At 35.3% G+C, this 25,796-nt stretch overlaps 2 protein-coding genes across 6 annotated transcripts in view; one reads left to right on the top strand and one right to left on the bottom strand.

Moving 5' to 3' along the window:
- Positions 1-25,796, top strand: part of RFX7 (regulatory factor X7) — a 136,865-nt gene that overhangs the window by 104,479 nt on the left and 6,590 nt on the right. For 4 of the 5 annotated variants that reach the window (XM_032864885.1, XM_032864886.1, XM_032864887.1 and 1 more), the window contains 4 exons: positions 19,112-19,228; positions 20,526-20,610; positions 21,323-21,530; positions 24,485-24,780. In XM_032864885.1, the coding sequence (XP_032720776.1) occupies positions 19,112-19,228; positions 20,526-20,610; positions 21,323-21,530; positions 24,485-24,780 (706 nt within the window). Of the gene's footprint in view, positions 1-18,900; positions 18,992-19,111; positions 19,229-20,525; positions 20,611-21,322; positions 21,531-24,484; positions 24,781-25,796 lie in introns of those variants that run through there. The other variant, XM_032864888.1, reaches the window with a different exon arrangement.
- Positions 4,280-4,597, bottom strand: LOC116871959 (40S ribosomal protein S24-like). The gene has a single exon (XM_032864890.1). It carries the CDS (start codon positions 4,595-4,597, stop codon positions 4,280-4,282), a length of 318 nt encoding a protein of 105 aa, XP_032720781.1.

The raw sequence follows: 25,796 nt of genomic DNA on the forward strand, positions 1-25,796 counted from the left end.
ACTCTTTTAAATTTGCAGATATATTTAGGTCATATTATTGTGTTTAGATTGAAGGTTAAAGGGTACTCCCAACTTTCCAAAAAGACTTTAACAAGATAGTGTGCTTGGATTTATTTTTGTTTATTTATTTATTTTTACTGGATCACTTTACTAAGTGATAGGGAAATTAAACAAGGATGAAAAAATACATGTTTAAAGGAGAAGTACATAAAGCAAGGTAGTCCTTCAGGGACCATGGAGGAGGAGAGGCAGATTATACTGAGCTCTAGTAAGTCAAGAATGCCAACAGTGAATTAACTATAGAAACAAAAGTCTTAAGCCATTTTGGTTGAGGGGAAAAGACCACATAAGCTGTTTTAATCAGGAAAATTCACTGGGCAAATATGAATGTATATTTAAGAAAATAAGCTATATTACAGGATAGAAAGTTTTCAACTATCATTTATTTCGTGGAAAAGAGCAGCCCAGTGTTGTGCCATGTCTAAAAGATCAACCATAGTGGATACCGTCAGAAAAACACAAAACCAGCAAACTAACATTTCACCATCTTATAAAACCGTAATGCTGCCAGGTACTTTGCCAAGTAGACACTGCAAGACCTTAACAAATTCCTAATTTGGGGAATATCATTACTCTTTTAGATGTCTTCACTTTCTGTTCATTACTGTCATCATCTACTTTGAAGAACAGCTTTGTTTTCAAGGCAGTTTCTCTAACATCCTACTATACAAAATTTCAAATGTAACAGAATTTTGAAAGAATAATTTTTTTATTATGTTTGTCCCTATACAGTACATCGTTAGTTTTTGATGTAGTACTCCATGATTCATAGTTTGTGTATAACACCCAGTGCTCCATGCAGTCCTTGATACCCATCACCAGGCTCACCCATTCCCCCCATCCCCTCCCTTCTAAAACTCTCAGTTTGTTTCCCGGAGTCCATAGTCTCTAACGGTTTGTCTCCCACTCCAATTTCTCCCCCTTCATTTTTCCCTTCTTTCTCCTAATGTCCTCCATATTATTCCTTATGTTCCACAAATAAATGAAACCATATGATAATTGATTTTCTGTGCTTGACTTATTTTACTTACATAATCTCCTCCAGTCCCATCCATGTTGATGCAAAAGTTGGGTATTCATCCTTTCTGATGGCTTATACTCCATTGTGTATATGGACCCATCTTCCTTATCCATTCATTCATCTATTGAAGGGCATCTTGGCTCTTTCCACAGTTTGGTTGTTGTGGACATTGCTGCTTGAACATTGGGGTGCATATGGCCCCCTTTTCACTACCTCTGTATCTTTGGGGTAAATACCCACTAATGCAATTGCTGGGTCATTTAAAAGAGTAATATAAGAATATCCAGATATTCCCCACCTAGATTTAAGTTTTTTTCTTATACCATATGAAAGTAAGTTGTGGATATGCCTAAGGATAAGGACATTTACTTATAACTATAATTTTATCACATCTAAGAAAATGAACAGTTCTACATTCCATCTATTCTCTGGTCTAGAGCTATTTTTAACACAGAAAAAAACATTTTTGTCATTTTTGAAGACTACGTATGTCTTAATGATTTGAGAACAGTGAAACCTTACTGAGATGCAAATATGATTGGCTAGCTCATATCCCAACAAATGAGTCACTTCCACTTCTATCTTAAAACATATGATGCAGATTTATGTAACAGCAAAAAAATCTCAATTTACTGTATGTCATAGATTAAGAAAATTATTCACAGATGGGTGAAATTAAAAATTTTTGTTTAGCTTTTTAGATTCTATCTTTTGAGCTAAAAATCACATATTATAAAATTCACTGTTTTAAGATTGCACAATTCAATGGGTTTCTTTTAGTACATTTATAAAGTCATGCATCAGTCACCAGTAATGCCAGAATATTTTCTTTACTTCCCCAAATTCCGTATCCATTAGCAGTCATTATCCATTCTTCCTTCCTCCCTGGACTTGCAACAAATAACTACTTCATGGCTAATGAATTTGCCTATTCTGACCTTTCATATAAATGGGACCATACATTATGTGACCTTTCCTATCTGGCTTCTTTGACTTAACAAAATGTTTTCTGAGTTTATCTATATTATATTATATATCAGTACTTCATGCCTTTGTAACCAGATAATATTACACCATGTGAATATACCACATTTTCTTTATCCGTTCATCAGTTGATGAACATTTGTGTTGTTTCCACTTTTTAGTATTATAAATAATGCTGCTCTGAAGTTTTTCTGCTTATGAAGTTGCTACAGTTTTGTATGGACATGTGTTTTCATTTCTCGTGGGCATATACTTAGAGGAGTTGAATTGCTGAATCAAATGGTAACTCTTATGTTTTAAGTTTTTGAGGAATTACAAAACTGTTTTTGAAAAATGGCAGCACCATTTTACATTCCCACCAGCAACATAGGAGGACTGCATTTCTCCACATTCTTGCTGTTACTTGTCCACATTTTTGTTGTTGTTGTTATAGCCATTCCAGTTCATGTGATGTAATAGTCCATGGTTGTGATTTGTATTCTCCTGGTGACTGATGATGATGAGCATCTTTTCATGTGTTTATTGGGCATTTCTATACTTTCTGTGGAGAAAATATTCATTCTCTCCCTATGGAAAAATAACCGTTTCTCTGAGAAATACTTATTCTCTTACCATTTTTATTTGTTGTTTTCTTTTTTGTTTAGTTAGGTTTCCTCTATATATTCTGGATACTAGATCCTTATTAGGTATATTATGATTTGCAAATGTTTCTCCCATCTGTAGGTTGTCTTCATTTTTTTGATAGTATGCTCAAATGCATAAGTTTTTAATTTTTATTAAGTCCAATTTATTTTTTCTTTTGTTGCTTGTGTTTTTAGGTATCAGATCTAAAGAACTATTGCCTAATCACCGGTCATGCAGATGTATACTGTTTCCTTCTAAGAGTTTTATAGTTTTAGCTCATACTTTTGGGTCTTCACATTTTGAGTTGATTTTTGTACACAGTGTGGCATAGGTACCCAGATTCATTCTTTTTCCCAAGGATACCCAGTTGTCCCAGCATCATTTGTCGAAAAAACTATTTCTTCCCCATTGAGTGGTCTTGGCACCCTTGTGAAAAATCATTTGACCATAGATATGTGGGCTTATGTCTAGACTCTGAATTCTGTTCCATTGTTCTGTATATCTTTCTTTATACTAGTCTTATGCAGTCTTGATTTGTTGAACTTTGCAGTAAGTTTTGAAATTAGGAAGTATGAATCTTCCAGATTCATTCTATTTATTAAGTTTATTTCTAAGGTTTTTTTTTTTTTTTACGACATTGTGAATGGAGTTACTTTTTAAATTTTATTCTTGATTGTTGCTAGTGTATAGGAATAAGACATTTTTATATATTGATCTACTGTCCTTTAGTCTTGCTGAACTAGTTACCTCTATGATAGTTTTTTTAGTATATTCCTTAGGTTTTTCTGTATATAATATTGTGTCACCTGAAAATAAAGATAGCTTTATCTCATTCTTTTCTGGCTTTTATTCCATTTTCTTGACTAATTGCCCTGGCTGAAATCTCTAGTACTTAGGTGTTGAATAGAAATAGTAAGAGTAGATATCCTTCTCTTCTGCCCAGTTTGAAGGAGGAAGATTTCAGTGTCCATCATTAAGTATGATGTTAGTAGTGGGTTTTCCATTAGATGATCTTTATCGGGTTGAGGAACTTACATTCCATTACTACATTGGTGGATGTTCAAGTTTGTCAAATGCTTTTTCTGCATCTATTGAGGTGATCATATCAAATTTTTGCCTTATGCAATTCATAGAGTATATTACATTATTGATTTGATTAATTCTTGTATGTTGAGCCTATCTTGTATTCCTAGGATAAATCACACTTGGTCATGGTGTATACTCTTCTAAATATGATGATAGATTCAATTTGCTAGTATTTTGTTAAGGATTTTTATATCTATATTCATAAGGGATCTGGGTTTTTATTTTTCTTTCTTGAGATATCTTTGACTGATTTTGAAATCAGGGTAATGTTGACCTTACAGAATGAATGACTTTGGAACTATTCCATCTTCTTTTTTTTTTTTTGACACATTAACATTCTTAATTTATTAATCCTCTTCTGAAAAATCTGCACAATCACCACAGATAAAGCCACTGCAGCATCTTTACTCCTTCTGTTGTCCAATCTCCAGCTCACTTTTTGCCAGCACCAGGATTGGGTTTTGCAGTCCCCCTTACTTTCTTCATTCCGTTCTTGCATACTTTTCACTGTTTTCTTGAGGTCTTCTTCTCATATAGACCATGTCTTGCAAGTCTATGTTCAGATTCATTTTTCTTTGCGTAATCCAAAGAATCATAAGTCATGCCAAAGTCATTTGTCTTGCCACCACCAAAATGGGTTCTGAATCCAAATACAAATATGGCATCTGGTGTGGTCTTGTACATTTTGGCTAGTTTTGCCCGAATTTCTGTCTGAGATACTGTTGTCTTTTCGGAATAAAGGACATCAATAACCATTTGTTTGTGCTGAAGAAGTTGGTTGGTCATGAATTTCCTGGTCCAGATAGTTACTGTGTCATTCATGATGGCAGCCAAGCTTCAAGCAGCTGGAGAGGAAAAGAGTCCATCTTCTATTTTTATGAAAGAATTTATGAAGGATTGGTATTGATCTATAACTGTTTGGTAGAATTCAACAGTGTGAGACCATCTAGGCCTGGGCTCTTCTTTGTGGGTACTTCTTAAATTACGAATTCAATCTCTTTTTATAGGTCAGATTGCCTTATTTCTTTTTGAGTCCATTTTGATAACTTGTGTGTTTCTAGGAATTTATGTATTTTGTGTAGATTATCCTATCTGTTGACATACAGTTTTTCATAGTATTCTCTTCTTTAGTACCTTTTACTTCTATAAGTTTAGCTATAAGATTAGTAGTAATATTTCTCTTTCATTCTGATTTTAGTTGAGCCTTCTTTTTTTTTACTCTTGATCAATTTAGCTAAAGGCTTATTAATTAGATTTGTTGTCTTTTTAAATACTCAACTTTGGGGTTTGTTAATTTTTTTTCTATTGGTTTTCTATCCCCTATTTCATTTATTTCCACTTATAATGCCCTCTTTATGCCTACATTAGGTTTGGCTTCCTCTTACTTTTCTAATTTCTTAACATGGAAGATTAGGTTATTCATTTGAGACTATTTTCAATGTACTGAATATGCAGCTATAAATTTCCCTCTCAGCACTGCTTTAACTTTCTATAAGTTTTGGTATGTTGTGTTTTCATTTCTTTTCACCTCGAAGAATTTTCTAAAATTTTGTGATTTCTTCTTTGACCCATTTATGATTTCTACATATGTGGGAATTTCCCATTCCTTTAGTTATTGCTTTCTAATTTCATTCCATTGTAGTTAGAGAAAATACATTGTATGATTTTATTCCTTTTAAACATGTTGAGACTCATCGTACAGCCTAATATACAATCTGTCCTGGAGAATGTTTCATGTGCACTTGAGAAGAAGATATATTCTTCTATCACTGGGTGTTGGAGTGTTCCATGAGTATCTGTTAGGTAATTGGTATATACTGTTATTTATGTCTTCTCTTTCCTTGTTTATCCTCTTCTTAGTTCTATCCATTATTGAAAATAGAGTCTTGAAATCTATAATTACTATTGTTGAATTATCTACTTCTCCCTTCAATTTTGATCACTTTCATTTTATGTATTTTGGAGCTCTGTACTTAGGTGCATAATAGGTTATGACTGTTACATCTTCTTGACAGATTGGCCCTTTCATCATGAAAAACTCCTTTCTTTGTCTCTAGTAACAATTTTTGTTCTAAAGGCATTTTCTCTGATACTAGTATAGGCACTCTCTTTTTCGGTTACTTTTGGCATCCTATATCTTTTTCTGTCCTTCTACTTTGACCTATTTTTTTCTTTGAATTTAAAATATATATGTAATATGTAGATGACATATAGTTTGATAATATTTTATTCTAAATCCAGTCTGCCTCTCCCTGCTTTTAATTGAAGAGTTTAATACATTTATGTTTAATGTGATTACTGATAAGATAGGATGTACATTTGCTATCTTTGCTAATTTTCTGTATGTTTTATGTCTATTTTTGTTCCTCAATTCACCCATTACTGACTTTGTATTAAATGGGTGTTTTATAATGAACCATTTTAATTCCCTTATTTCTATAGATATAGATATAGATATAGATATAGATATAGATATATAGATACATACAATTATTTTCTTTTATGGTTATCCTGGAGATTGCAGTTAACACCTCAGTTTATAAAAAGCTAGTTTGGATTAATACCAATTTAATTTCAAAAGTATACAAAATCTATTTCCTACATATGTGTATCTGTTGTTTGTGTGTGTGTGTGTGTGTGTGTGTGTGTGTGTGTGTGTATACACTCTCCCATACCCCCATTGATCTTATGAATTATGCATCCATCAACACAGATTTGTATTTGGTGTTTTATGCAGTTGTCTTTTAGATCAGATTTGAGAATAAAGGAGTTACAAGTAAAAAATACATTTAGACTGAATTTTATATTTACTTTGTGGTTACCTTTACTGGTGCTCTTTATTTCTTCATGTGGATTTAAGTTACTGTTTGGTGTTCTTTTATTTAAGCCTGAATGATTCCCTTTAGTATTTCCTGCAGAACCAGTCTGCTGGTGATGAATTCTCTGATGTTTTTGTCTGACCATTGAGGTCTCTACTCAGTTAGCTAAGTGGTCAGGTATTGATTGGACAGATATTCCTTTAAACACCTTAAAGCAATAAATCTCCCAGTCTTTGCCAAAGGGCTCTGTGTATGTTGGGGTGTGCTGTAAACACTCAGTCATACAATTGACAGCCCTTCTTTAGCCTCCACTTCCTACATTTGTGGAACCTCAGATTTAGCCAGAGGTGAGAGCTTGGGGTCTTCTAGGGTCTTGAGATGCACACAGCTCTTTGCATATGCATTACCTTCCAGAGTCCCAGGAATAAAATGGAGCTTTTCAAAGCTTCTGGGGAAATCTTACTTACCAGTTTTTCCTTTTAAGGTTTTTGGTTAGTCTGTTATCTGCCCAGCTATTATCCACTAAAGTTAAGACATTTGCCTGAAATTTATTTTATTTTATTTTTTATTTTTAGAGAGAGGAGGGGGGGCGGGGCAGAGGGAGAAAGGGCATCTTAATTAGACTCCATGCCCAGCGCAGAGCCCAGCTTGGGGCTCAGTCTCACAACCCTGAGATCATGACCTAAGCTGAAATCAAGAGTCAGACACTTAACAGACCGAGGTACCCCTGCCTACAGTTCTTTTTAACAGTTTCCCCTCTGTACCCTTCCATCTCCTCAAGAGAGAAAGCTTTTTGGATTAGGCAAGTTCTGAGACAGGTCACATATAGCCAAAGATGGGGTCTTACTAGAATCTACCACAGGAGACAAATAATGACAGTTCTTTAGGATGTGGCCTTGAGAGAGTTCCAGCTGTGTTATGTTCATTCTGACCTCCAGACTGAACTGGGAATATTGGACTGTTAATTTTCAAGGCTACCGCTTGATCATGAAGGAATCAGATTAAGGCAAGTTAAAGTGATACAAAGCGGTTCTTATTGAAAATCAGCCTGTTTTCTTGGATAAATGCTCTCCAGTTTACTGCAAGTCTTAGGTTAATTTCCAAAGCTTTGAAAAGTTGATATTGACCAGCTTTGCCAGTTTTTCCACTGTTTTTGGAGAAGTGGATCTCAGTGCTTGTAAAGTGCAAATTTTACTGATGTCACCAAAACTATAAAGTTGAAATCCATGAATGTTAAAGGACCAGAAATGTGATTGCAGTTCTAACTGCAACGCTTCATTGAAAAGTTAACTGAAATGAGCCAGCAAATGGAATAGCCATTTTAATCATAAGAAATAAAAACTGCTCACCTGGAAGACAAAAACCTCTATAAAGACTTTCTTAAAGGTCTATAAAAAAGTATAAACTATAAGGACTTCTTCTAAATTGTATTTGATATTTCCCTTTGTTATAGCATGAAGTCCAAAGCCTTTATTTTTCAGAGAAAGGCATAATTTTACAGTAGGGGAAGATTTAGACTTTGAAACTAGCCACATCTGAGTTTGATCCTAAATTAGGCATATGCTGGGGTTTGTAGGTGTAGGCAAGTCCTTAACCTATAGTGTCAGTTTGCTTTCTATCATTCTGTAAAATATCATACTCGTTTCATTAAGGTTTAGAATTATATATGTAAACTGTTTATCACAATGCTTGGAACAGAGTAAGACGTCAGTGTGTCGCAGCAGTTGTTATTATTCAGACTCCCACGATCCAACGTTTTGGCCTTAGCTGATACAAATCTTATTTTATATAAACCCGACAAGAGTAACTGCTCTCCTGGCTTCTGTCACCACAGATGAGCTTTGTATATTTTTTCAAAATTTTATGAATGAAATTATACAAGAAATTGGTATCTGTGTTCTTTTTTACTCAACATGTTTATAAGTTTCATGCATTTTGTTTTGTGTGGTTTTGACTCATTCTAATAGCTGTTCACTGTTCCATTTATGAATATATATTCTTTGTTCATGTATGAACATGGGGGCTTTTTTCCCCCCAATTTGGGTTTTCATTTGCATTTCCTTGAATTTAAGTTGAGGGCCTTTTTATGTGTGTTTCTGGCCAATTGGCTCTATGCTATTTTTGAGAATGTATTTAAATCTTTGCCTATTTTTCTCATCTGTGTAAACATTAAAAGCAGGTTAAACATATCTCACTTATTTTCTGCTAACATAGTTTCTAGAAGAATGCCGTATTGTACATATTTTATGTATATGTATGTATTGATTTGAGATTTTATGCAACAAATCTAATTGGGAACTGATGAGTATTATTAAGAAGGAGCTTTGTTGGGGTTGCCTAGTCTAGGTGACTCAGTCAGGTAAGCATCTGCCTTGCTCCAGTCATGATCCCAGGATCTTGTGAACCAGCCCCATGTCGGGCTCTCTGGAGGAAGCCTGCTTCTCCCTCTGCTCCTCCCCCTGCTCATGCTCCTGCTCTCCTCCTACCCCAGATAAATAAATAAAATGGGTTTTTTTGTTTGTTTGTTTGTTTGTTTGTTTTTTCTTTAGAAAGGGCAGGGGGAGCCTTAGGGTACCTGAGTGGTTCATTCGGGTAAGCAGCCATCTCTTGATTTCCACTCAGGTCATGATCTCAGGGTTGTGAAATCCAATCCTGTGTGGGGCTCCACACTCAGCAGGGAGTCTGCTTGAGATTCTTTCCCTCTGCCCCTCCCTCCACTTGCATGCAAGCTTTCTCTTTCTCAAATAAATAAATCTTTAAAAAAAAAAAAAAGGAAGAAGAAGGAGCCTTTTAAAGATTTTGCAGTGCCGCCATTGTATGTATGAAATACCTATTACATAAAACTGGCTCATTAGTGGTATAAAGAACCACTCACTAATTAACTACCCTTGCAAATCATCTTTACCCTTCTGTTCCTTAATTTCCTCATCTACAAAATGGTATGATTATACAAAGTGCTATGGAGCTTATTGGTTTGTTGTTGTGTTGTTGTTAATGTAGACAACCTTGTTTCTGTCTGAATTTATCCTCTTACTAACATTTCAGAAATATTTGAAATTATTGAAGAACTATTAGTATAGTATGATTGGATTTGGATGGAAATTGAGAGAAAAGAGATGGTTAATCAGGAATTCATTGAGCCAAGTCCTGGTGCTTCAGTGTTTTTGTTCGTTCTTAAACTGTAGGCAGTTACTATCTATATTCATATAATCTGAACATTTTATATTAGGTTAATCTAAAATAAAGAACAGAAGCAATTCAAAAATAAAAGTAAGGGTACCAAAAAAGTTAGCATTACATACAGAGTGTGATCAACATACATACATACATATGTGTGTGTGTGTGTATATACATGTGTGTGTGTGTGTGTGTCTTCATTTTTTAAAAAGATACTATCCAAATTGACCAAAATGATGGTTGTTTTAAGTAGCTCTCATAGGCAATAGTGAGAAATCAAGCCTTTCTTAAGAAATAATAAAAGGAATATTAACCTTTTTTTTAAAGGTTTTATTATTTGAGAGAGAGAGCACGATCTGGGGGAGGGGGTCACAGGGAGAGGAAGAAGCAGACTCTCCACTGAGCAGGGAGACCCACGTGGTGTCTCTCAGGACCCTGGGATAATGACCTGAGCTGAAGGCACCCCAAATACTTTTTACAATGATTAAATAGTTAAGAACACAAATTCCTTTTTTTTTCTTGGGATTATTACCTAAAGTCATGTGTAATAATTGGGGCACCTGGGTGGCTCAGTCAGTTGAGCCCCTGACTCTTGATTTTGTCTCAGGTCATGATCTCAGGGTCATGAGATTAGGCTCTGCACTCAGTAGGGAGTCTGCTCAAGATTCTCTCTCCTTCTGCGCCTCCCCCTATGCACGCACGCTCTCTCACTTTCTCTTTAAAATAAATAAATAAACCTTTAAAAAGAATTAAAATCATGGGTATTAATTCCTTGAAAAAGGAAAGGCAATTTGGAAGGAAACACCTGGTTAATAAGATCATACATAATACTTATATGTACATTATAATTTAACTCTTTTAAAATTAGTTTTGTTGACTTCAGAGTAATCTTTCAGATACATTGTTTCTTTATTAGTTGCTTACCACAAAAATAAGATTACCTGAATTTCAAAAGTGATATTTTATCTTACTCTAAGCTTGACTAAAAATATTACTAACAACTCTAAATTTCTCTATAGGGTTTAGGCTAAAAGACACTATAACTAACCTAACAAACTTAGGCTGTGCTTTTCCATTATGCTGTCCTCTGAGACACTAAACCATCACATACATTACACTATGCACTTCTCTAGTGTTCTCTAAGTGTTCTTTCCAAATGCCAGAGCCCAGTGGACTTCAGCTATGCCCAGACTTAGCTTTATAATATTGTTCTTCCCAGAATATGAACAACTCACCAGTATCTTTCAGAAAAGAGGTTTCAAACTTATCAGGAGCCGTAATTTTTGCAATTGTCCCCCAAAGAATACCACCACATTGCTGGCTCTGATAGGCAGTGAGACTACACTTGTAGTTTCATAGGACAAAGTATGTTTGCATACTTTTAAAAGCTGCTACCTAAGGATCTGGCTTCCCATTAGCTTGATTCTAGGTGTTGAAATCCTCCTTTTTGGGGCACTGACAGGTCTTGGCATATATTTAACTACTGGAAGCTATTAAAATTATACAGACTACTTGGACAAACACAGAAGATTGAGATAGCCAAAAAGTAGGGCAGAGTTGAACAACAGGGCTCACCTATGTGAGTCTACTACTTCAAGATGGGAGAGGTGGCTGTTTTATCTAATGCATAGAAACCAATACAGAGTGGAGCAAAATGAAAAAGAGGAATATGTTCCAAAAGGAAGAACAAGGTAAAAGCTCAGAAAAAGAAGAACTTTTTGAGATGTAAGTAATTTATCTGTTAAAGAGTTCAAGTAATAGTCATAAAGATGCTCACTGAACTTGGGGGAAGAATGTATGAACATTGTGAGAACTTCAGCAAAGAGATGGAAAATGTAATAAAGTACCAAATTGAAGTCACAGAGCTGAAGGCTACCATAACCAAATTGAAAAATACACTAGAGGGGTCAACAAAGACTAAATGAACCTGAGAAAAGATCAGTGAGCTTGTAGATAACGCAGTAGAACTTGGCTAACCAGAGCAGCAAATACAAAAAAGAATGAGACCGTGATACCTTAAGGGACTTACTGGACAAAATCAGTAGACTAACATTCACATTTTATAAGAGTCACAGAAGAAAAGAGCTAGAGAAAAGGGCAAATTTATTTGAAGAAATAATGGCTGAAAACCTCCCTAGCATGAGGAGGAAACAGAGACCCAGATCCTGGAAACTCAGAGAGTTCAAATTAAGATGAACTCATAGACCCACACCAAGATACATTATAATTAAAATGTCTAAGGACAAGGAGAGAATTTAAAGCAGCAAAAGAAAAGCAACTTGCTATATACAAAAGATGTATGTGGCACATCCCCCATAAGGCTACCATCAGATTCATCAGCAGAAAATTTGCAGGCCAGAAGAGAGTGGTGGAATATATCCAGTGTGCTAAAAGAAAAACATTTCCAACCAAAAACACTCTACCTGGCTAAGTTACCATTGAGATGTGAAGGAGAGATAAAGAGATTTCCAGAGAAACAAAAGCTAAAGGAGTTCATCACTACCAAATCGTGTCAAAGGGACATCTTTAAGTAGAAAAGGTAAGATACTAACTAATAACAAGAAAATATATGAAAGAATAAATCTCATTGGAAAGGCAAATATATACTAAACATTGTGGAATAATCATAAATTAGTGTGAAGTGTGGAAAACAAAAGTAAAGATAACGATGATTACAGTATTTAAGGGGTACATTAGACAGTTATAACATAAAACATGGAGGGGGAAAAGTAAAGATGTTGAGCTTTAAAATGTGATCACCCTTAAGTTGTTACGAGCTTAAAATAGGCTACTGTACAGATACGTTGTTATATGTGAGCCTTCTGATACCACAAAGCAAAAACCTATAGTAAATACTCATGATAAAGAGGAAGCAGTATAAACATATTACTAAAGAAATCCATCACACCACAAAGAGAGTGAGGAAAGAAGAAAAGAATAGAGGGAAACTACAAAAACAGCCAGAAAACAATTAACAAGATGGCCATAAGTACGTTCCTATCAATAATTTATTCCAGGGATGTAGGGATGGTTTAATATCTGCAAATCAATCAACATATGATATGCCACATTAATAAATTGAGGGATAAAAATCATGGTTGACTCAGTAAATGCAATATAAGCATTTAACAGAATTCAATATCCATTCATGATTAAAAAAAAAAAACCCTCAGCAAAGTGGGTATAGAGAGAACATGCCTCTACATAATAAAGGCCATATATGACAAGCCCACAGCTAGGATCATACTATTAAGATTAGGAACAAGACATGTGTGCCCACTCATGGTACTTTTAATCAACATAGTATTAGAAGTCCTAGCCAAAGCAGTTAGGCAAGAAAAAGAAGTTAAAAGCATCCAATTTGAAAAAGAAGTAAAACAGTTTGCAGTTGATGTGATATGATATATCAAAACCCTAAAGACTCCATCAGTCTTGATGGAATCTAACAGCTGTTAGAACTAATAAACGAATTCAGTAATGTTGCAGGATATAAAATCAATACACAAAAATCTGTTGTGTTTCTGTAATTATGAACTGTCAGAACTTAAGAAAACAGTCTCATTTATGATTGTATCAGAAAGAATAAAATACCTAGGAACAAATTTAGCTAAGGAGGTGAAAGAACCTGTAAACTACAGAACATTAAGGAAAAAATTGAAGACAAGAACAAATGGAAATATAGTCCATGCTCATGGATTGGAAGAAATAATATTGTTAAAATGTCTGTACTCTCCAGAATGATCTACATATTTGATGCAATCCCGATGAAATTTCTCATGGTGTTTTTCACAGAAATAGAACGAAGAGTCCTAAAATTTGTATGGAACCACAAAAGACCCCAAATAGCCAAAACAGTCTGGAGAAAGAAGAACAGAGCTGAAGGCATCACACTCCCTGATTTCAAACTCTGTTAAAAAGCCTAGTAATTAAACAGTATGGTACTGGCATAAAAACAGACACATGGATCAGTGGACCAGAGTAGAGAGCTCAGAAATAAACCCCTGCATATATGGTCAATTAAAATGTGACAAAGGAAGCCAAGAATATACAATGGTGTAAGGACAGTCTCTTCAGTAAATAGTGTTGGGAAAACAGGACAGCCACAAGCCAAAGAATGAAGCTGGGCTACTATCTTCAACCATACACAAAAGCCAACTCAATAATAAATAGTGTTCATCACACTATTTACAATAGCCAAGATAGGGAAAGAACCTAGAGGAAAAAATTCTGGTGTACACACACACACACAAATATTATTCACCAAAGAAACAAGTGAAATCTTGCCAGTTCAGACAATATATGGATGGACCTTGTAGGCATTATGCTAAGTGAATTAAGACAGAGGAAGACAAAGACTATATGATCTCTCGTATGTGGAACCTTAAAAATAAAAAAAGTAAATAGTTCAAGATATGGGGAACTGACTGGTGGTTGCAAAAAGGCAAGGGTTGATGGGGGTGGGAGAAATGGGTGAAGGGGATCAAAAGTGTGGATCTTGAAATCATGCGTGAAGACAGTAGTATGCCATGAATTATAGCCATCCGTGGCTGACACTATTCCCTTTCAAATTTTTGCTACCGAAAATAAGTGTATGTTCTTATAAGTAAAAGTAATTATACTTTATAACATTTTATACACATATAAATACTCTCTTCCTTGATTTTCTACCTGGTAGTGTAGAGTGACCTTTTTGCATCACACTTTTTTATAGATGGTAATGTGCTATTGCAGTGAGACAGCTTAATTAAGTGCATTTTAGAGACTGTTGTTTCACCATCCTCATCATTGACATTTATTGAATTCCAGCACTATAAATAATGCATTTATATTTTACATGTAATGAAATGTGTGTGCATGTTTTCATATAAATTATGCTATGGCCATTTTTTTTTTTTATATCTATAAGAAAACTAGAGCTCCTATTTAATGGTTTTGAGACTTAGTGTCTCAGAGGAGTTTAGGAACAACTCTGCACAGTTTAAAAAAAAAAAAAACCTGCCTCAAGGTCATTGGGAGAATTAAATAATTTAATGCATACAGAGCACTCAAAAATGTCCAGGTGTGTAAGCTAAGGTAGCCTAAGGCTGTATTTTTGCCCCCAGTGTCCCATGACTTTTGTTTATATTTTCGTAACTTTAAACAATGTTTAACTTTTATAGTTAATTTGTAAATGGCATGAATAAACATTAAAGATTCACTTGCTTCCAAAGATTTTGAGTGATGTGTTGATGATCATGTTGAAATTGGGCTTCATTTCAAAGTCTTAAAAGCACACTATTTTTAAAAAATGAGATTAAAATTTTTTTTTTATTTCCTTTTTAAAAAAAAATCTCATTTTAAGGATGGAAATGGAATGTTGGTTATCCTGTGAATGGACCATTGTTCCTCCCATATTTTAAGTCTTGGGTAAATATAATCTGACACTGAGTTAGATATCGACTGACACTTTATCTTTTTTTCTTTTCCTGTCAAATGTGATTTAAATTCAAGTTAGTTCACATGTAGTGGAGTATTGGCTTCAGACATAGAATTTAGTGACTCATCGGTTGCGGATAACACCCAGTGCTCATTACGTCACTTGCCCTCCTTAATGCCCATCACCCAGTTACTCCGAATCTCCCCCCATCTCTCCTCTAACAACCTTTAGTTTGTTTTCTACAGTTTAGAGTCTCTTATGAGACTCCCTCTGTCTTTAGTTTTTCTTCCCTTCCCTTATGTTCATCTGTTTTGTTTCTTAAATTCCGTATATGTGTGGAATCATATGGTATTTTTCTTTCTCTGACTGACTTATTTCACTTAGCATATATACATACTATAGTTCTATACACATCATTGCAAATGGCAAGATTTCGTTCTTTTTGGTGACTGAGTAATATTTCAGTGTGTGTGTGTGTGTGTGTATGTGTGTACACCACATTTTTATCCATTCATCAGTTGATGGACATTTGGACTCTTCCCATGTTTTGGCTATTGTGGATAGTGCTGCTTTGAACATTGCGGTGCATGTGCCCTTCAAATCACTATCTTTATATCCTTTGAATAAATACTTAGTAGTTCAGTTGCTGAATTGTAGTGTATTTCTGTTTTTAACTTTTTGAGGAACCCTCCACAGTTCTCCAGAGTGGCTGTACCAGTTTGCATTCCCACCAACAGTATAAGGGAGTTCCCCTTTTTCCCCACATTCTTGCCAGCATCTTTTGTTTCCTGAGTTGTTAATTTTAGCCATTCTGACCATACCTAATACCATATGTTGCTTGGTCAACCTGCAGTTTAAGTTATGAACCAGGAAAATCAGATGTAAACTAACTAAGATCGCCACATGACCTGGAATAATTTATAGCTTGTTACATAGCACTAGTTTCAAAATTATAAGTAAGTAATCTAAAAATATTTCCTCAGATTAAAACAAAATCATTGAATATCTGTATCTTCCCAGTGGAGAATGGGCCCTAATAATGAAATACCTTTTCTTTGAAAACTAGAACCACTAAAAATTGAATAGGCCATCTTTCAATAAAGAGCCCTCCCTATCAGGGGAAGTATTCACATTGATGTAACCCATCAGTTAGGAGAATGGCATTTCCACATCCGTCAGGAAGTTGAACCCTACAGCTTCTAAACTCATTGCCAGTTCTGAGAGTTCATAAAGTTAAGGAAATTGAGGACCTGCTCCAGTTATGGTTGCTTTTAATTTGGGACTCTGTTTATTTTCTCTTTAAGATGTCAAAGTATAGAATTTTGAATTATTAGCAATTTTATTCTTAACATTGCCTACTATTTTTTTAGGAGGAATAATTTAAGCTGTTTATATATCTGCAAGGTACTTTTTAATATCTATCCACTAAAGAGTTTGTTAAAGATAAGTTCATTATTAAAAAATAATAATAAGCAAGCATTCTTCCAGATGGGGAATTCCTCTCTTTCACATGTCCTCTTTATTTTTTAAAGAAAAATTTTTTTAGTAATGTCTACACCCAACATGGGGCTCAAACTCATGACTCCAAGATCAAGAGTCATATGCTCTACCAGTTGAACCCACCAGGCACCCCAGAATTCCTCTTTTAGTGGAATAAATAAGAATCAAAAAACATTTCACATTCTGAAGTCACACCCAGAATTTAACAAGCAAACTTTGCATTGGTCATTTTGATACTTAACTTTGCCAACCTTTCACACATCCCTTTTGCCAAAGTAAAAAATTTTGGTATACTAGTGTAATGAAAAAAAGCATTAAAACCTAAATCCCAGAGGGAGAATAGGATAGCTGTATAACTTTTCTCATTAGACTCATTGCCCTTCTTCTCTTTATTTGGTGTCAGGTTTTTTAGGCCCATCCATAAACGCCAATGCTGTCAGAGGAGCCCAGTGGACTGTGTTTTCCTTATTGCCTTATGTGTTTCTTTAAAGTTTCTTAAGTATGACATAATGTCATGTTAAGACTTAATGTGACCCTTAAATCTTGTTTTTAATGCTGACAATATAGTGGTGAACCAGATAGTTATGGTCACTGCCCTGGTTGAACATATAGCCTAAGGGAGGAGACAGAGACAACAAGGAAATTGGCTGTTACATAATATTGAAGTCATGAAAAGACAAAAACAGAGTATACTGATAGGTAAATACGGTGAGGGTGTCATAGGAGGGTGTTGCTTTCAGTAGGGTCCTTGTTAGAGACACTTCTGAAATAACATTTCAGCTGGGACTTGAAGAATAAGAAAAGTAATTTTTCCAGGTAGAGGGGACGTGTCAAGTCCCTGAGGTGCAAAAAGAACTTCATCAATGGTTTCTTTCTGTGCTGATTTAAACCATAAAATTGACTGATTTAACTTGATACTGAAATGGTTATGATTTGATACAATTCATTTAAATTGTCAGCACCAGAAAATAGTCACCTCTTCACTTTGTACCTTAAACCTTGACCCCTGAACCACTCAGAGTATTACATGTAGTCTCAAGTTAAAAATAACATATTTAATCTAATACTTCCTGTAAAGGGAATTCTCAGTACATGTTAGCTCCTTTCCTTTCTCCCTCCTCTTCAACATTGTTGGGAATGTGTTTGCTGGGCAGCTCCTTTCTTCCCACACCTGCACCAAGAGTATGTGGAATTTGGTCTGGGTATTGGAGGGGCACAGTCAAGAATAATACCATTGTCTCCAAAACCTGCCCCTAGTATCTCTGTTAAGACTTCCCAGAGTCCCTACCTCATCCTAAGTCTTCCAATTTGACTTAAATTTAGGTCACTTCAGAAATGTACTATGTAAGTATATACTTATATATATTTTATTACATATATAATATAATATAAATATACATATAAGTATATGTAATGTTTTCATATACTAGCAACAGCTAGTATATTCAGCAGTCTATAAGAACTAAAGTCCCAGTAACCATTATACCCTGTTCACAGGCATTCCAGTTGTTTTCCTCTGTTCCTTCTTCCTAAATCTCTTTTTGGCTCTCCACTTCATGATATTATCAAGAAGCTGCTCTGGTCAATGCTGAAAAAGAGGTGAGGTAGGGAAATAGCACTGGATTCCCAGGGAGTTCCTCTGACTTCCTCTTTGGTGTTGCTCAGGCAGTGGTTCTCTCAAAGGCCTTGGTAGCCAAGACAAGACGTGGCCTTGGCCTGCTGCTGAACTGGCAAAGGAGGGATTGGCTTCTTACCTATGACTGGCAGATGCAGAGAAAAACAGAACACCTGATTCCAGTGGTAGTTAAGACTTGGCTTTTTTCCCTGTTCCCACTTGAAGTTACTGCTTTACAAAGTACTTTTTCCTGGCAATAATAGCAGTGGTAGGGGTGAAGAAAGAACACTGGACCTTCAGAATCTTTCTCTGTGCCTTCATTTTTTACCCCTTATCAGTAAAATGAGAATGTTCATATAGATGATCCCTAAGGTCCCTTTTAAGCAATATGTTTACATTTTAAACCATATAGTTTTGTTTCTTTTTTCTGACTTACATAATGTATACACTGGTTATTATCTCAGTATATGAATTTGATACTTCTCTGGAAATATAGAGCTCTACTGGTCAAGCTGGACATACTCAGAGTGTAGGGTTGGATTGTAATTGGACGACTTTGTACTGGGGTTATCTCTTACAGTGAGTTTTTGGGATGCTGTTGAAAGCAGGAGTACTGTGTACCCTGAGGATGAAACAAGCTAACTAAACCTGAGTTAGTTTCCAAAAAGTTATGGCCAGTGAAATTTGTGGTGAGTGACTCAAAGATGTGGTTTTAAATTTTGTTAAAGTGGTCAAATTATATTGAAATAGCACTGTCCTTTGTAACTCTGAGTTCTGTTGCTCTAAATTGGTCCCTCCTTCTTTTTCAGGAGCTATTGTGACAATCTTGGTTACCATCCATTAAGTGCTGCTGACTTTGGAAAGATCATGAAAAATGTCTTTCCAAACATGAAGGCACGTCGTCTGGGCACAAGAGGCAAATCTAAATATCCTTTACCAGAATGGTTTTTCGTAATCGCTTTAGTAATCACTTAGAATATCTGCTGTTGTAGGTCAACTAGCAACTATATTTAGAAGTAAATTTAAGTCAACAAATATAAACGACTCAAAGTTCTTAGTAGAATAATTGCAGACATTGTTTTCCTGGCTACATATCAAACTGCAAGAGAAATAACAAATAGTGGTTTTAGGATTATGATAGATGTCACCATATTCTGTCACTGTAATGTGTGTTCTTCATGGTCTGGTCTTCTTTTCTTTAACAATAAGGATTAATTGAGATAGATCACGGTGCAGCTACTGTAAATCATATCAATAAAAGTGAAGAAAGAGGTTAGCTATCTTCTTCCTGTAATTTAGAAACATCAGTATCTCCTTGGCAAAATATACACCATTCAGGAAAAATTCCTGTGGCGCTTGTCCTAGAAGATTATATTCTCTTTTAAGTATTTTTTCAGCCAACTATTTAAAGCCTATATTAAAATTAAAGCCAGAGCATAGGAAAGATCCCTCTTGTGACAGAGACATACTTAGTATAAGCAAACAGAAGGTGATGAAAATGAAGAATTTATTAAAGTCCTTTCGACTCTTGGCAGAAGATTGTAAAATAGAGGGTCTCTGTATTAGAAAAATATTATTTCTCTTTACTTAGCCCTTGGCCTTTTTCAAAGCACAGAAACCCGTTTCTGTGGAGATGAGAGGGGAGGGAATAGAAGCGGGCACTGCTTTTCTAGAACAGCTCCAGGTGCTTTCTGCTCACTTGTTGCATGACCCATCCTTATTTTCTGAGTGCAAGCAAAACTGTCTTGATGGGTCTTTGGCATGTAACAGGCGATAATCCTGCGTGTTTCAGTGGAAAAAGAACTGAAAAGGTTAAAGCCCTTGTGACACTCTTAAGAGTTGTTTTTGTCCCAGTGCCCTGGGCTAAAGTTTCCCTGTGCTGTGCCAGGTTTCCATCTGGATATTCTTTTCCTTCTGACCTGTTTGTTACTGGTGGTTGGCACAACCTATTAGGAACATTTATTCATAAAATTTATAACAGATGAGAATCATTTTTGTTTTATTTAAGAGAATAACCATTCTACAAAGACTGTTCCAGTTTCAAAAGAGTGAAAATGTCCTGAATTTATAATATTTAGGTTTCTCTTACTGAAGAATTCTGAAAGTAGATGTTATCTCGTGTTGACTTTATACTTACTTCATATATAGTTACTTCTCAAATGCTAATTATATATAAGCCAGTTTATTTAATTTAGAATGCTTTAGGCCTTAACTGTTTATTACATATTGCTATAGTGGACTAAGGAAAAAAGCCTTTGTTCATATGCCAACACTGCCCAATCTTGATTTTCACAAAACTGGAGATGGGGTAAGAATTCTGCCTTTTCTTTTTCATAAGTAGAATTATACTTTAATATCAGCATTGAAATGCATACTGCATAGTCTCATTTGGGTTAAACCAGGGGCCAGGAACTATGCTTTTTACAAAATAAATGAAACAAAAAATTTGATAATGTTTAACATATCTGACTTAAGTCAACATGGCTCACAAAATTAGGAGGAACATAGGTCTAAACTGGTTTTGAAATATATGCATGATGTACATTGACAATATATATATTGTCAAGAGGAAGAATTAGGTTGTGGGGTAATATACTATGAATATCTTTTTTCCCCCCTTTTTGATTTACTTATCTATCTAATACCACCTAGGTGTACAAAAGACTTGAGGTGGCCAGAAGTACTAAGAAGAGAAAATACAGCTAGTGGCAAAGTTTGTTTTATTGATGTCAGAAAAGGCTTTTAGAAAGATTCATAAGATCCCTTAGCCTTCATATATATTTAACGAGCATTTCAGTGTTCCAGTCCCAGTGCTGCTGGCGGCTGTGCCCTGGCAGGTGGTGTAGGCATAGGCCTCGTATTTGCATAGCTTTTCTATGCCTGCCAACAGGGCATTTTATACAACTTGGACCTGACAGATCTAGATTACATCTTCTAATTAAGAATACATGTCTTCGATGTGCTTCAGTTTAATTGCTCTGAACTTTTATAAGTTAACTTTTCCTTTTTCCTTTGTTTAGTTGGAAGGAACTGAACCTTCTGGGCAGCTTCAAAATATTGATGAGGAAGTTATCTCTTCTGCTTGCCGTCTTGTGTGTGAATGGGCCCAGAAAGTGTTAAGCCAGCCGTTTGACACAGTCTTGGAATTAGCCCGCTTCCTTGTAAAAAGTCATTATATAGGTACCAAGTCGATGGCAGCTCTAACGGTAATGGCAGCAGCACCACCAGGTACAAAATTACCACTAACAAGCTAACGCTAAAAAGGACAGAGGTGTTACTGCATTTTAGAGTTGGTAGCAAAAGAAGAGTTTCACCAGAGAACTTCCTTGTCTTTTTAGTGTTTGTGTGAGTTTTCCCCCACTTCACTTAACTCTAAGTTCAGATGGTTTGTTGAGCTAACAAAAATATTAATAGTTATAGTTATTTCATTATAAAGCTTGAAGCTATAGTTTTTCTTAGTATATTGCTCTGCTAAAACATGAAACTTCTACGATATACCAGTTGATATTTCATTAATTTTTCCATTGCTATTTTAAAATTTCAGTAATGTGTGTATATGTACTTTTAAATATATATGTGTCTAAATTAGTAAATATTAGATAAGATTAAAATTTTAAAATGATGTGCTGTCTTCCTGTTAGAAACTAATACTTACAAATAAAATGATCTTTGGATAGTGTGAGAGGTGCCTTAGTGTCAAAAAGCAAACTATATGAGGCATTTTTATAAAATAGCAAGTGATTTTTTAAAAAATACACATTCAGATGAATATTTTTGTTCAAATAGGGATTTTTTTCATTTGATAGTTTTAGGAATTGACAGTACTGGAATAAACAATTCCCTCCTAAATTAGTAGCTGTGCGAAGTACCTGTTCTGTTGCAGTTTTTAAATATCTCATTTCGGTAATACCTTATAAACCTAAGGAAGAATAAGTAAGTTTTATTATTACTCTAGGAAATTATAATTTCTGTGAAAATACATTAATTGAAACTTGTTTTCCAAAGATGAGTCTTCTGATTACTAAATATAAATAATTTAAAATCATAATAAATTTCTCCCAGCCAGAATTATAGTTTCTTAAATAACTTCACTTTTTTAAAATCTTAATAATTTTAACAATTTTTTTCCTTCAGTTTATATTTATCAGAAGCTTTACATATTTTGAGGGGGGGTATATAAGTGTTCTATCCTTTCACCTTATTGTCATTTGAGGACTTGATTCAGCAAAATAATCTCTGACCATAATTTTCTCATGGTTTTGACTAGATTGTAAACTGTGTGACTTAAATCTGCTCACTTACACATGAATAGGAGAGCACGTGGGTAGCCTTATCTAGCTAGGTAACTTTTCATATGTTACCTCATTTCTTCCTCCAGTAGTTCTATGAGACAGGTGATATTAAATCCCATTTTACACATCAGGAAATAGGCATAGGGAAGTTAAGTAATTTGTGCATGGCCAGGTAAGTGGGACTAGGATTTGAATTCCAGTTTGTTGGTCTCAAAAGCTCAGGTTAACTGCATTACATCATGCTGTCTTCTTATCTTCTGGTGAAATAGGGTTTTAAAAGATAGGACCCTTTATCTTCCTATGTTCTCTTTCTCTTACCCCTACTGACACCCAAATTAGTACTTGAACAAACTGAGGACTTAGTAGAGATCATGGGAAAAGAAACATCTCCGTCTTATTTTCCTCATTGTTCACAAAGTTTTGACTGAAAGAAGTGATGAATGATGGGATGAATGAATTTTTAAAGCGTAAGTGTAAAGAGGGTGTTTTTAAACAAAAATACTAAAAATTTCGTATGTGAACATGTTTCACTTTGTGAAAGTATTCAGTAGTTTAGCAATTACATCATTACTCAAAACGTTTTTAGACTCTTAAAATTTTGTTCCCAACCACTGCCATATATTTTTTTTAATACCTTTGGTGATTAATCTTCATCCTTTGAAGGTGAATTTGGTTTTTTATAAATATAGTCTCCATATTAAGAACAGGTTGTGTTACAAATGTCCTTTTGTAAGTCAGCTGCTTGGAAATCATTCCTGTCCAGAAACTCTGGCAGGAGGGAGACAGCTGAGCTTTGAGCCATTGGCAGAGGCTTTTGGGTGCAGGTGCTGAGAAGCCAGAGCCTAGGCTGGGGGCCAAGAAGGAGCAGTACAATTTGAGGTGGATTTGAAGAGAAAAAAATGGTACTTAGGTGATCAAAAGGGGGTCAAAAGATGAGGGGTTATTGAGGAGTGAGTATGTGGGAAAGAGTTTAAGTCATTTCTTTCTCTCTCCTGTCCCCCCTCACAAGATGAAAAGCAAAAAGTGGGCCGGGGAAGGGTGTACCAGAAGGATGGTGTGGTCCTCCCCTTTTCTCTCCACTGTTTTTACTAGCCACAGCTTACTTTGTGACGATCATAATGATATTCCCTAAATGTGAAATGAGCTTTTAAAAAAATTAGTTGTATCATCACTGTTCTTAAAATGTATCTCTTGCTTAGTTTATCATTCCTTTTTTTTTTCTCAGTGTTGCTCTTTACTACTGCTTTGAAAAGTTTTCTCAGTGACACTGTTTCAAAATACCTTAACCTTAGTTTTATGCAGAAGTTCTGCTTAACTACTCCTGTGTCATACTGGAATAATTGTATAGTAACAGTTAAAATAGTACCTCTTTGTGAATTGGTAGAATTAAACACTTATTTTCCCTATATGCCTTTTTTCTAAATGTGAACGATTTCAGCAGATATTTATTGAATGCCCCATGTAAGCTGAATATTTAAATCACAAAAATGCATGCATTTCTAATTAGAGAATTGGGGAAGAAAATTTCTGACATCTGATAAGATGTGAAACATGCTCCCTTGGTATTTATTTATCTTAACTTCTGCATATTTAGAACATAGCTACTACTCTTTTCAAAATCTTCATCTGTTATTGCTGATTTAACTGAAACATCCTCTGAGTTGAACCATATTTTAATGTGTCACTTAAAACCATATTGAAAAATGCTTTTAAACTGGAAGTCTAACACTTAGGCTTTATAAAGAGATTGTGAGTTAAAATTTGCCGATTTTGGATGCCGATTTGGATTTATGTAGCCGGTAGATGGCTATATAGTCAAAGAAATTGAGTCTTGACTGCCTTCCATGCAACAGAGTATTTATTTTAGCTTTCTTTTCTGTTTATTTTCAGGAATTAAAGGAATTACTCAGCCGTCTGCTTTTATACCTACAGCTGAGAGTAATTCTTTTCAGCCTCAAGTGAAGACTTTGCCTTCTCCTATTGATGCTAAACAGCAATTGCAACGGAAAATTCAGAAGAAGCAGCAAGAACAGAAACTACAGTCCCCTTTGCCAGGAGAATCCTCAGGCAAAAAACCAGAAGGCGCTACCACCAATGGAGTAACTAATCTTTCTAATGGAAATCCTGCAATCCTTTCTCCTCAGCCTATTGGTATCGTTGTGGCAGCTGTCCCTAGTCCCATTCCGGTAATATCATTATTAAATAGTGTTAGACCTCATTGGGATGGTGGGAGATCATTTGTTTAATTAAGTGCCCCATGAGAAGGAGGCAAGTACAGATATAGATTCAGTTACAGACTGATTTTGTGAGTACAGATAGATTCAGCTTCCATCAGTGGTCTTTTAAAGATTTTATTTATTTATTTGAGAAAGAGAGAGAGCCATGTGCACAAGTATGAACAGGGGGAGGGGCAGACTGAAAGAGAATCTCAAGCAGACTTCCCACTCAGTATAGAGCCTGACCCGGGGCTCGATGCCACTGCCCTGAGATCATGACCTGAGCTGAACTCAAGAGTCCAATGCCTAACTGACTCAGTCACCCAGGTGCCCTGTCAGTTGTTTTTTCACAATATATGATGTTGATTACAAAGCAAGCTATAAGATGAACACAAGTGAAAATACAAAGATTTGAGATGTGCACAGTATGCACACATAACCAGTCAGAGCTTTATGTAAGAGATGAGTCATTTTTAGAATTGTCATCCCTAGCTAAGCCAAGATGATCAACTGCAAACTTTTTTTTGGTTTAAACTTTTCTTCTTTTTAACATTCAGATTGAGCAGAGTTGTAATGCAGATTGATAACACTTTAATATAGATGTATTGCTGTGGCTTGCTGGACACAGGACCTTAGACAAGTCCTGTAGCTGTTCTGAATCTGTTTCCTTATTTCCAAACAGAGGTTATAGTCTCCTTTCCTGTCTCACACAACTGAGGTTATGATGAAGGGGCTTTTAAAATGAGAGGGCATCATGCTAAAGCAAGGTGGTTTTTTATGTTATTATTGATGATATCATTAAGGAGATCTTTTTAGCTTTGTTTTTCTTATCATCATAATCATCATGTCAGTAAAATATTGCATATGTGGTAATACACTCGTATGCTATTCATTGTAGAGAAAACTTGGGAAGACAGTAGTTTTATCTGAGACTGTATCCACAGTGGTTTAATTACTAATGTGCAATGACATTATGACTGTCCCCC

This window comes from Lontra canadensis, unplaced genomic scaffold (assembly GCF_010015895.1).
Source record: "Lontra canadensis isolate GAN:19392208 unplaced genomic scaffold, GSC_riverotter_1.0 scaffold28, whole genome shotgun sequence".
Taxonomy (NCBI): domain Eukaryota; kingdom Metazoa; phylum Chordata; class Mammalia; order Carnivora; family Mustelidae; genus Lontra; species Lontra canadensis.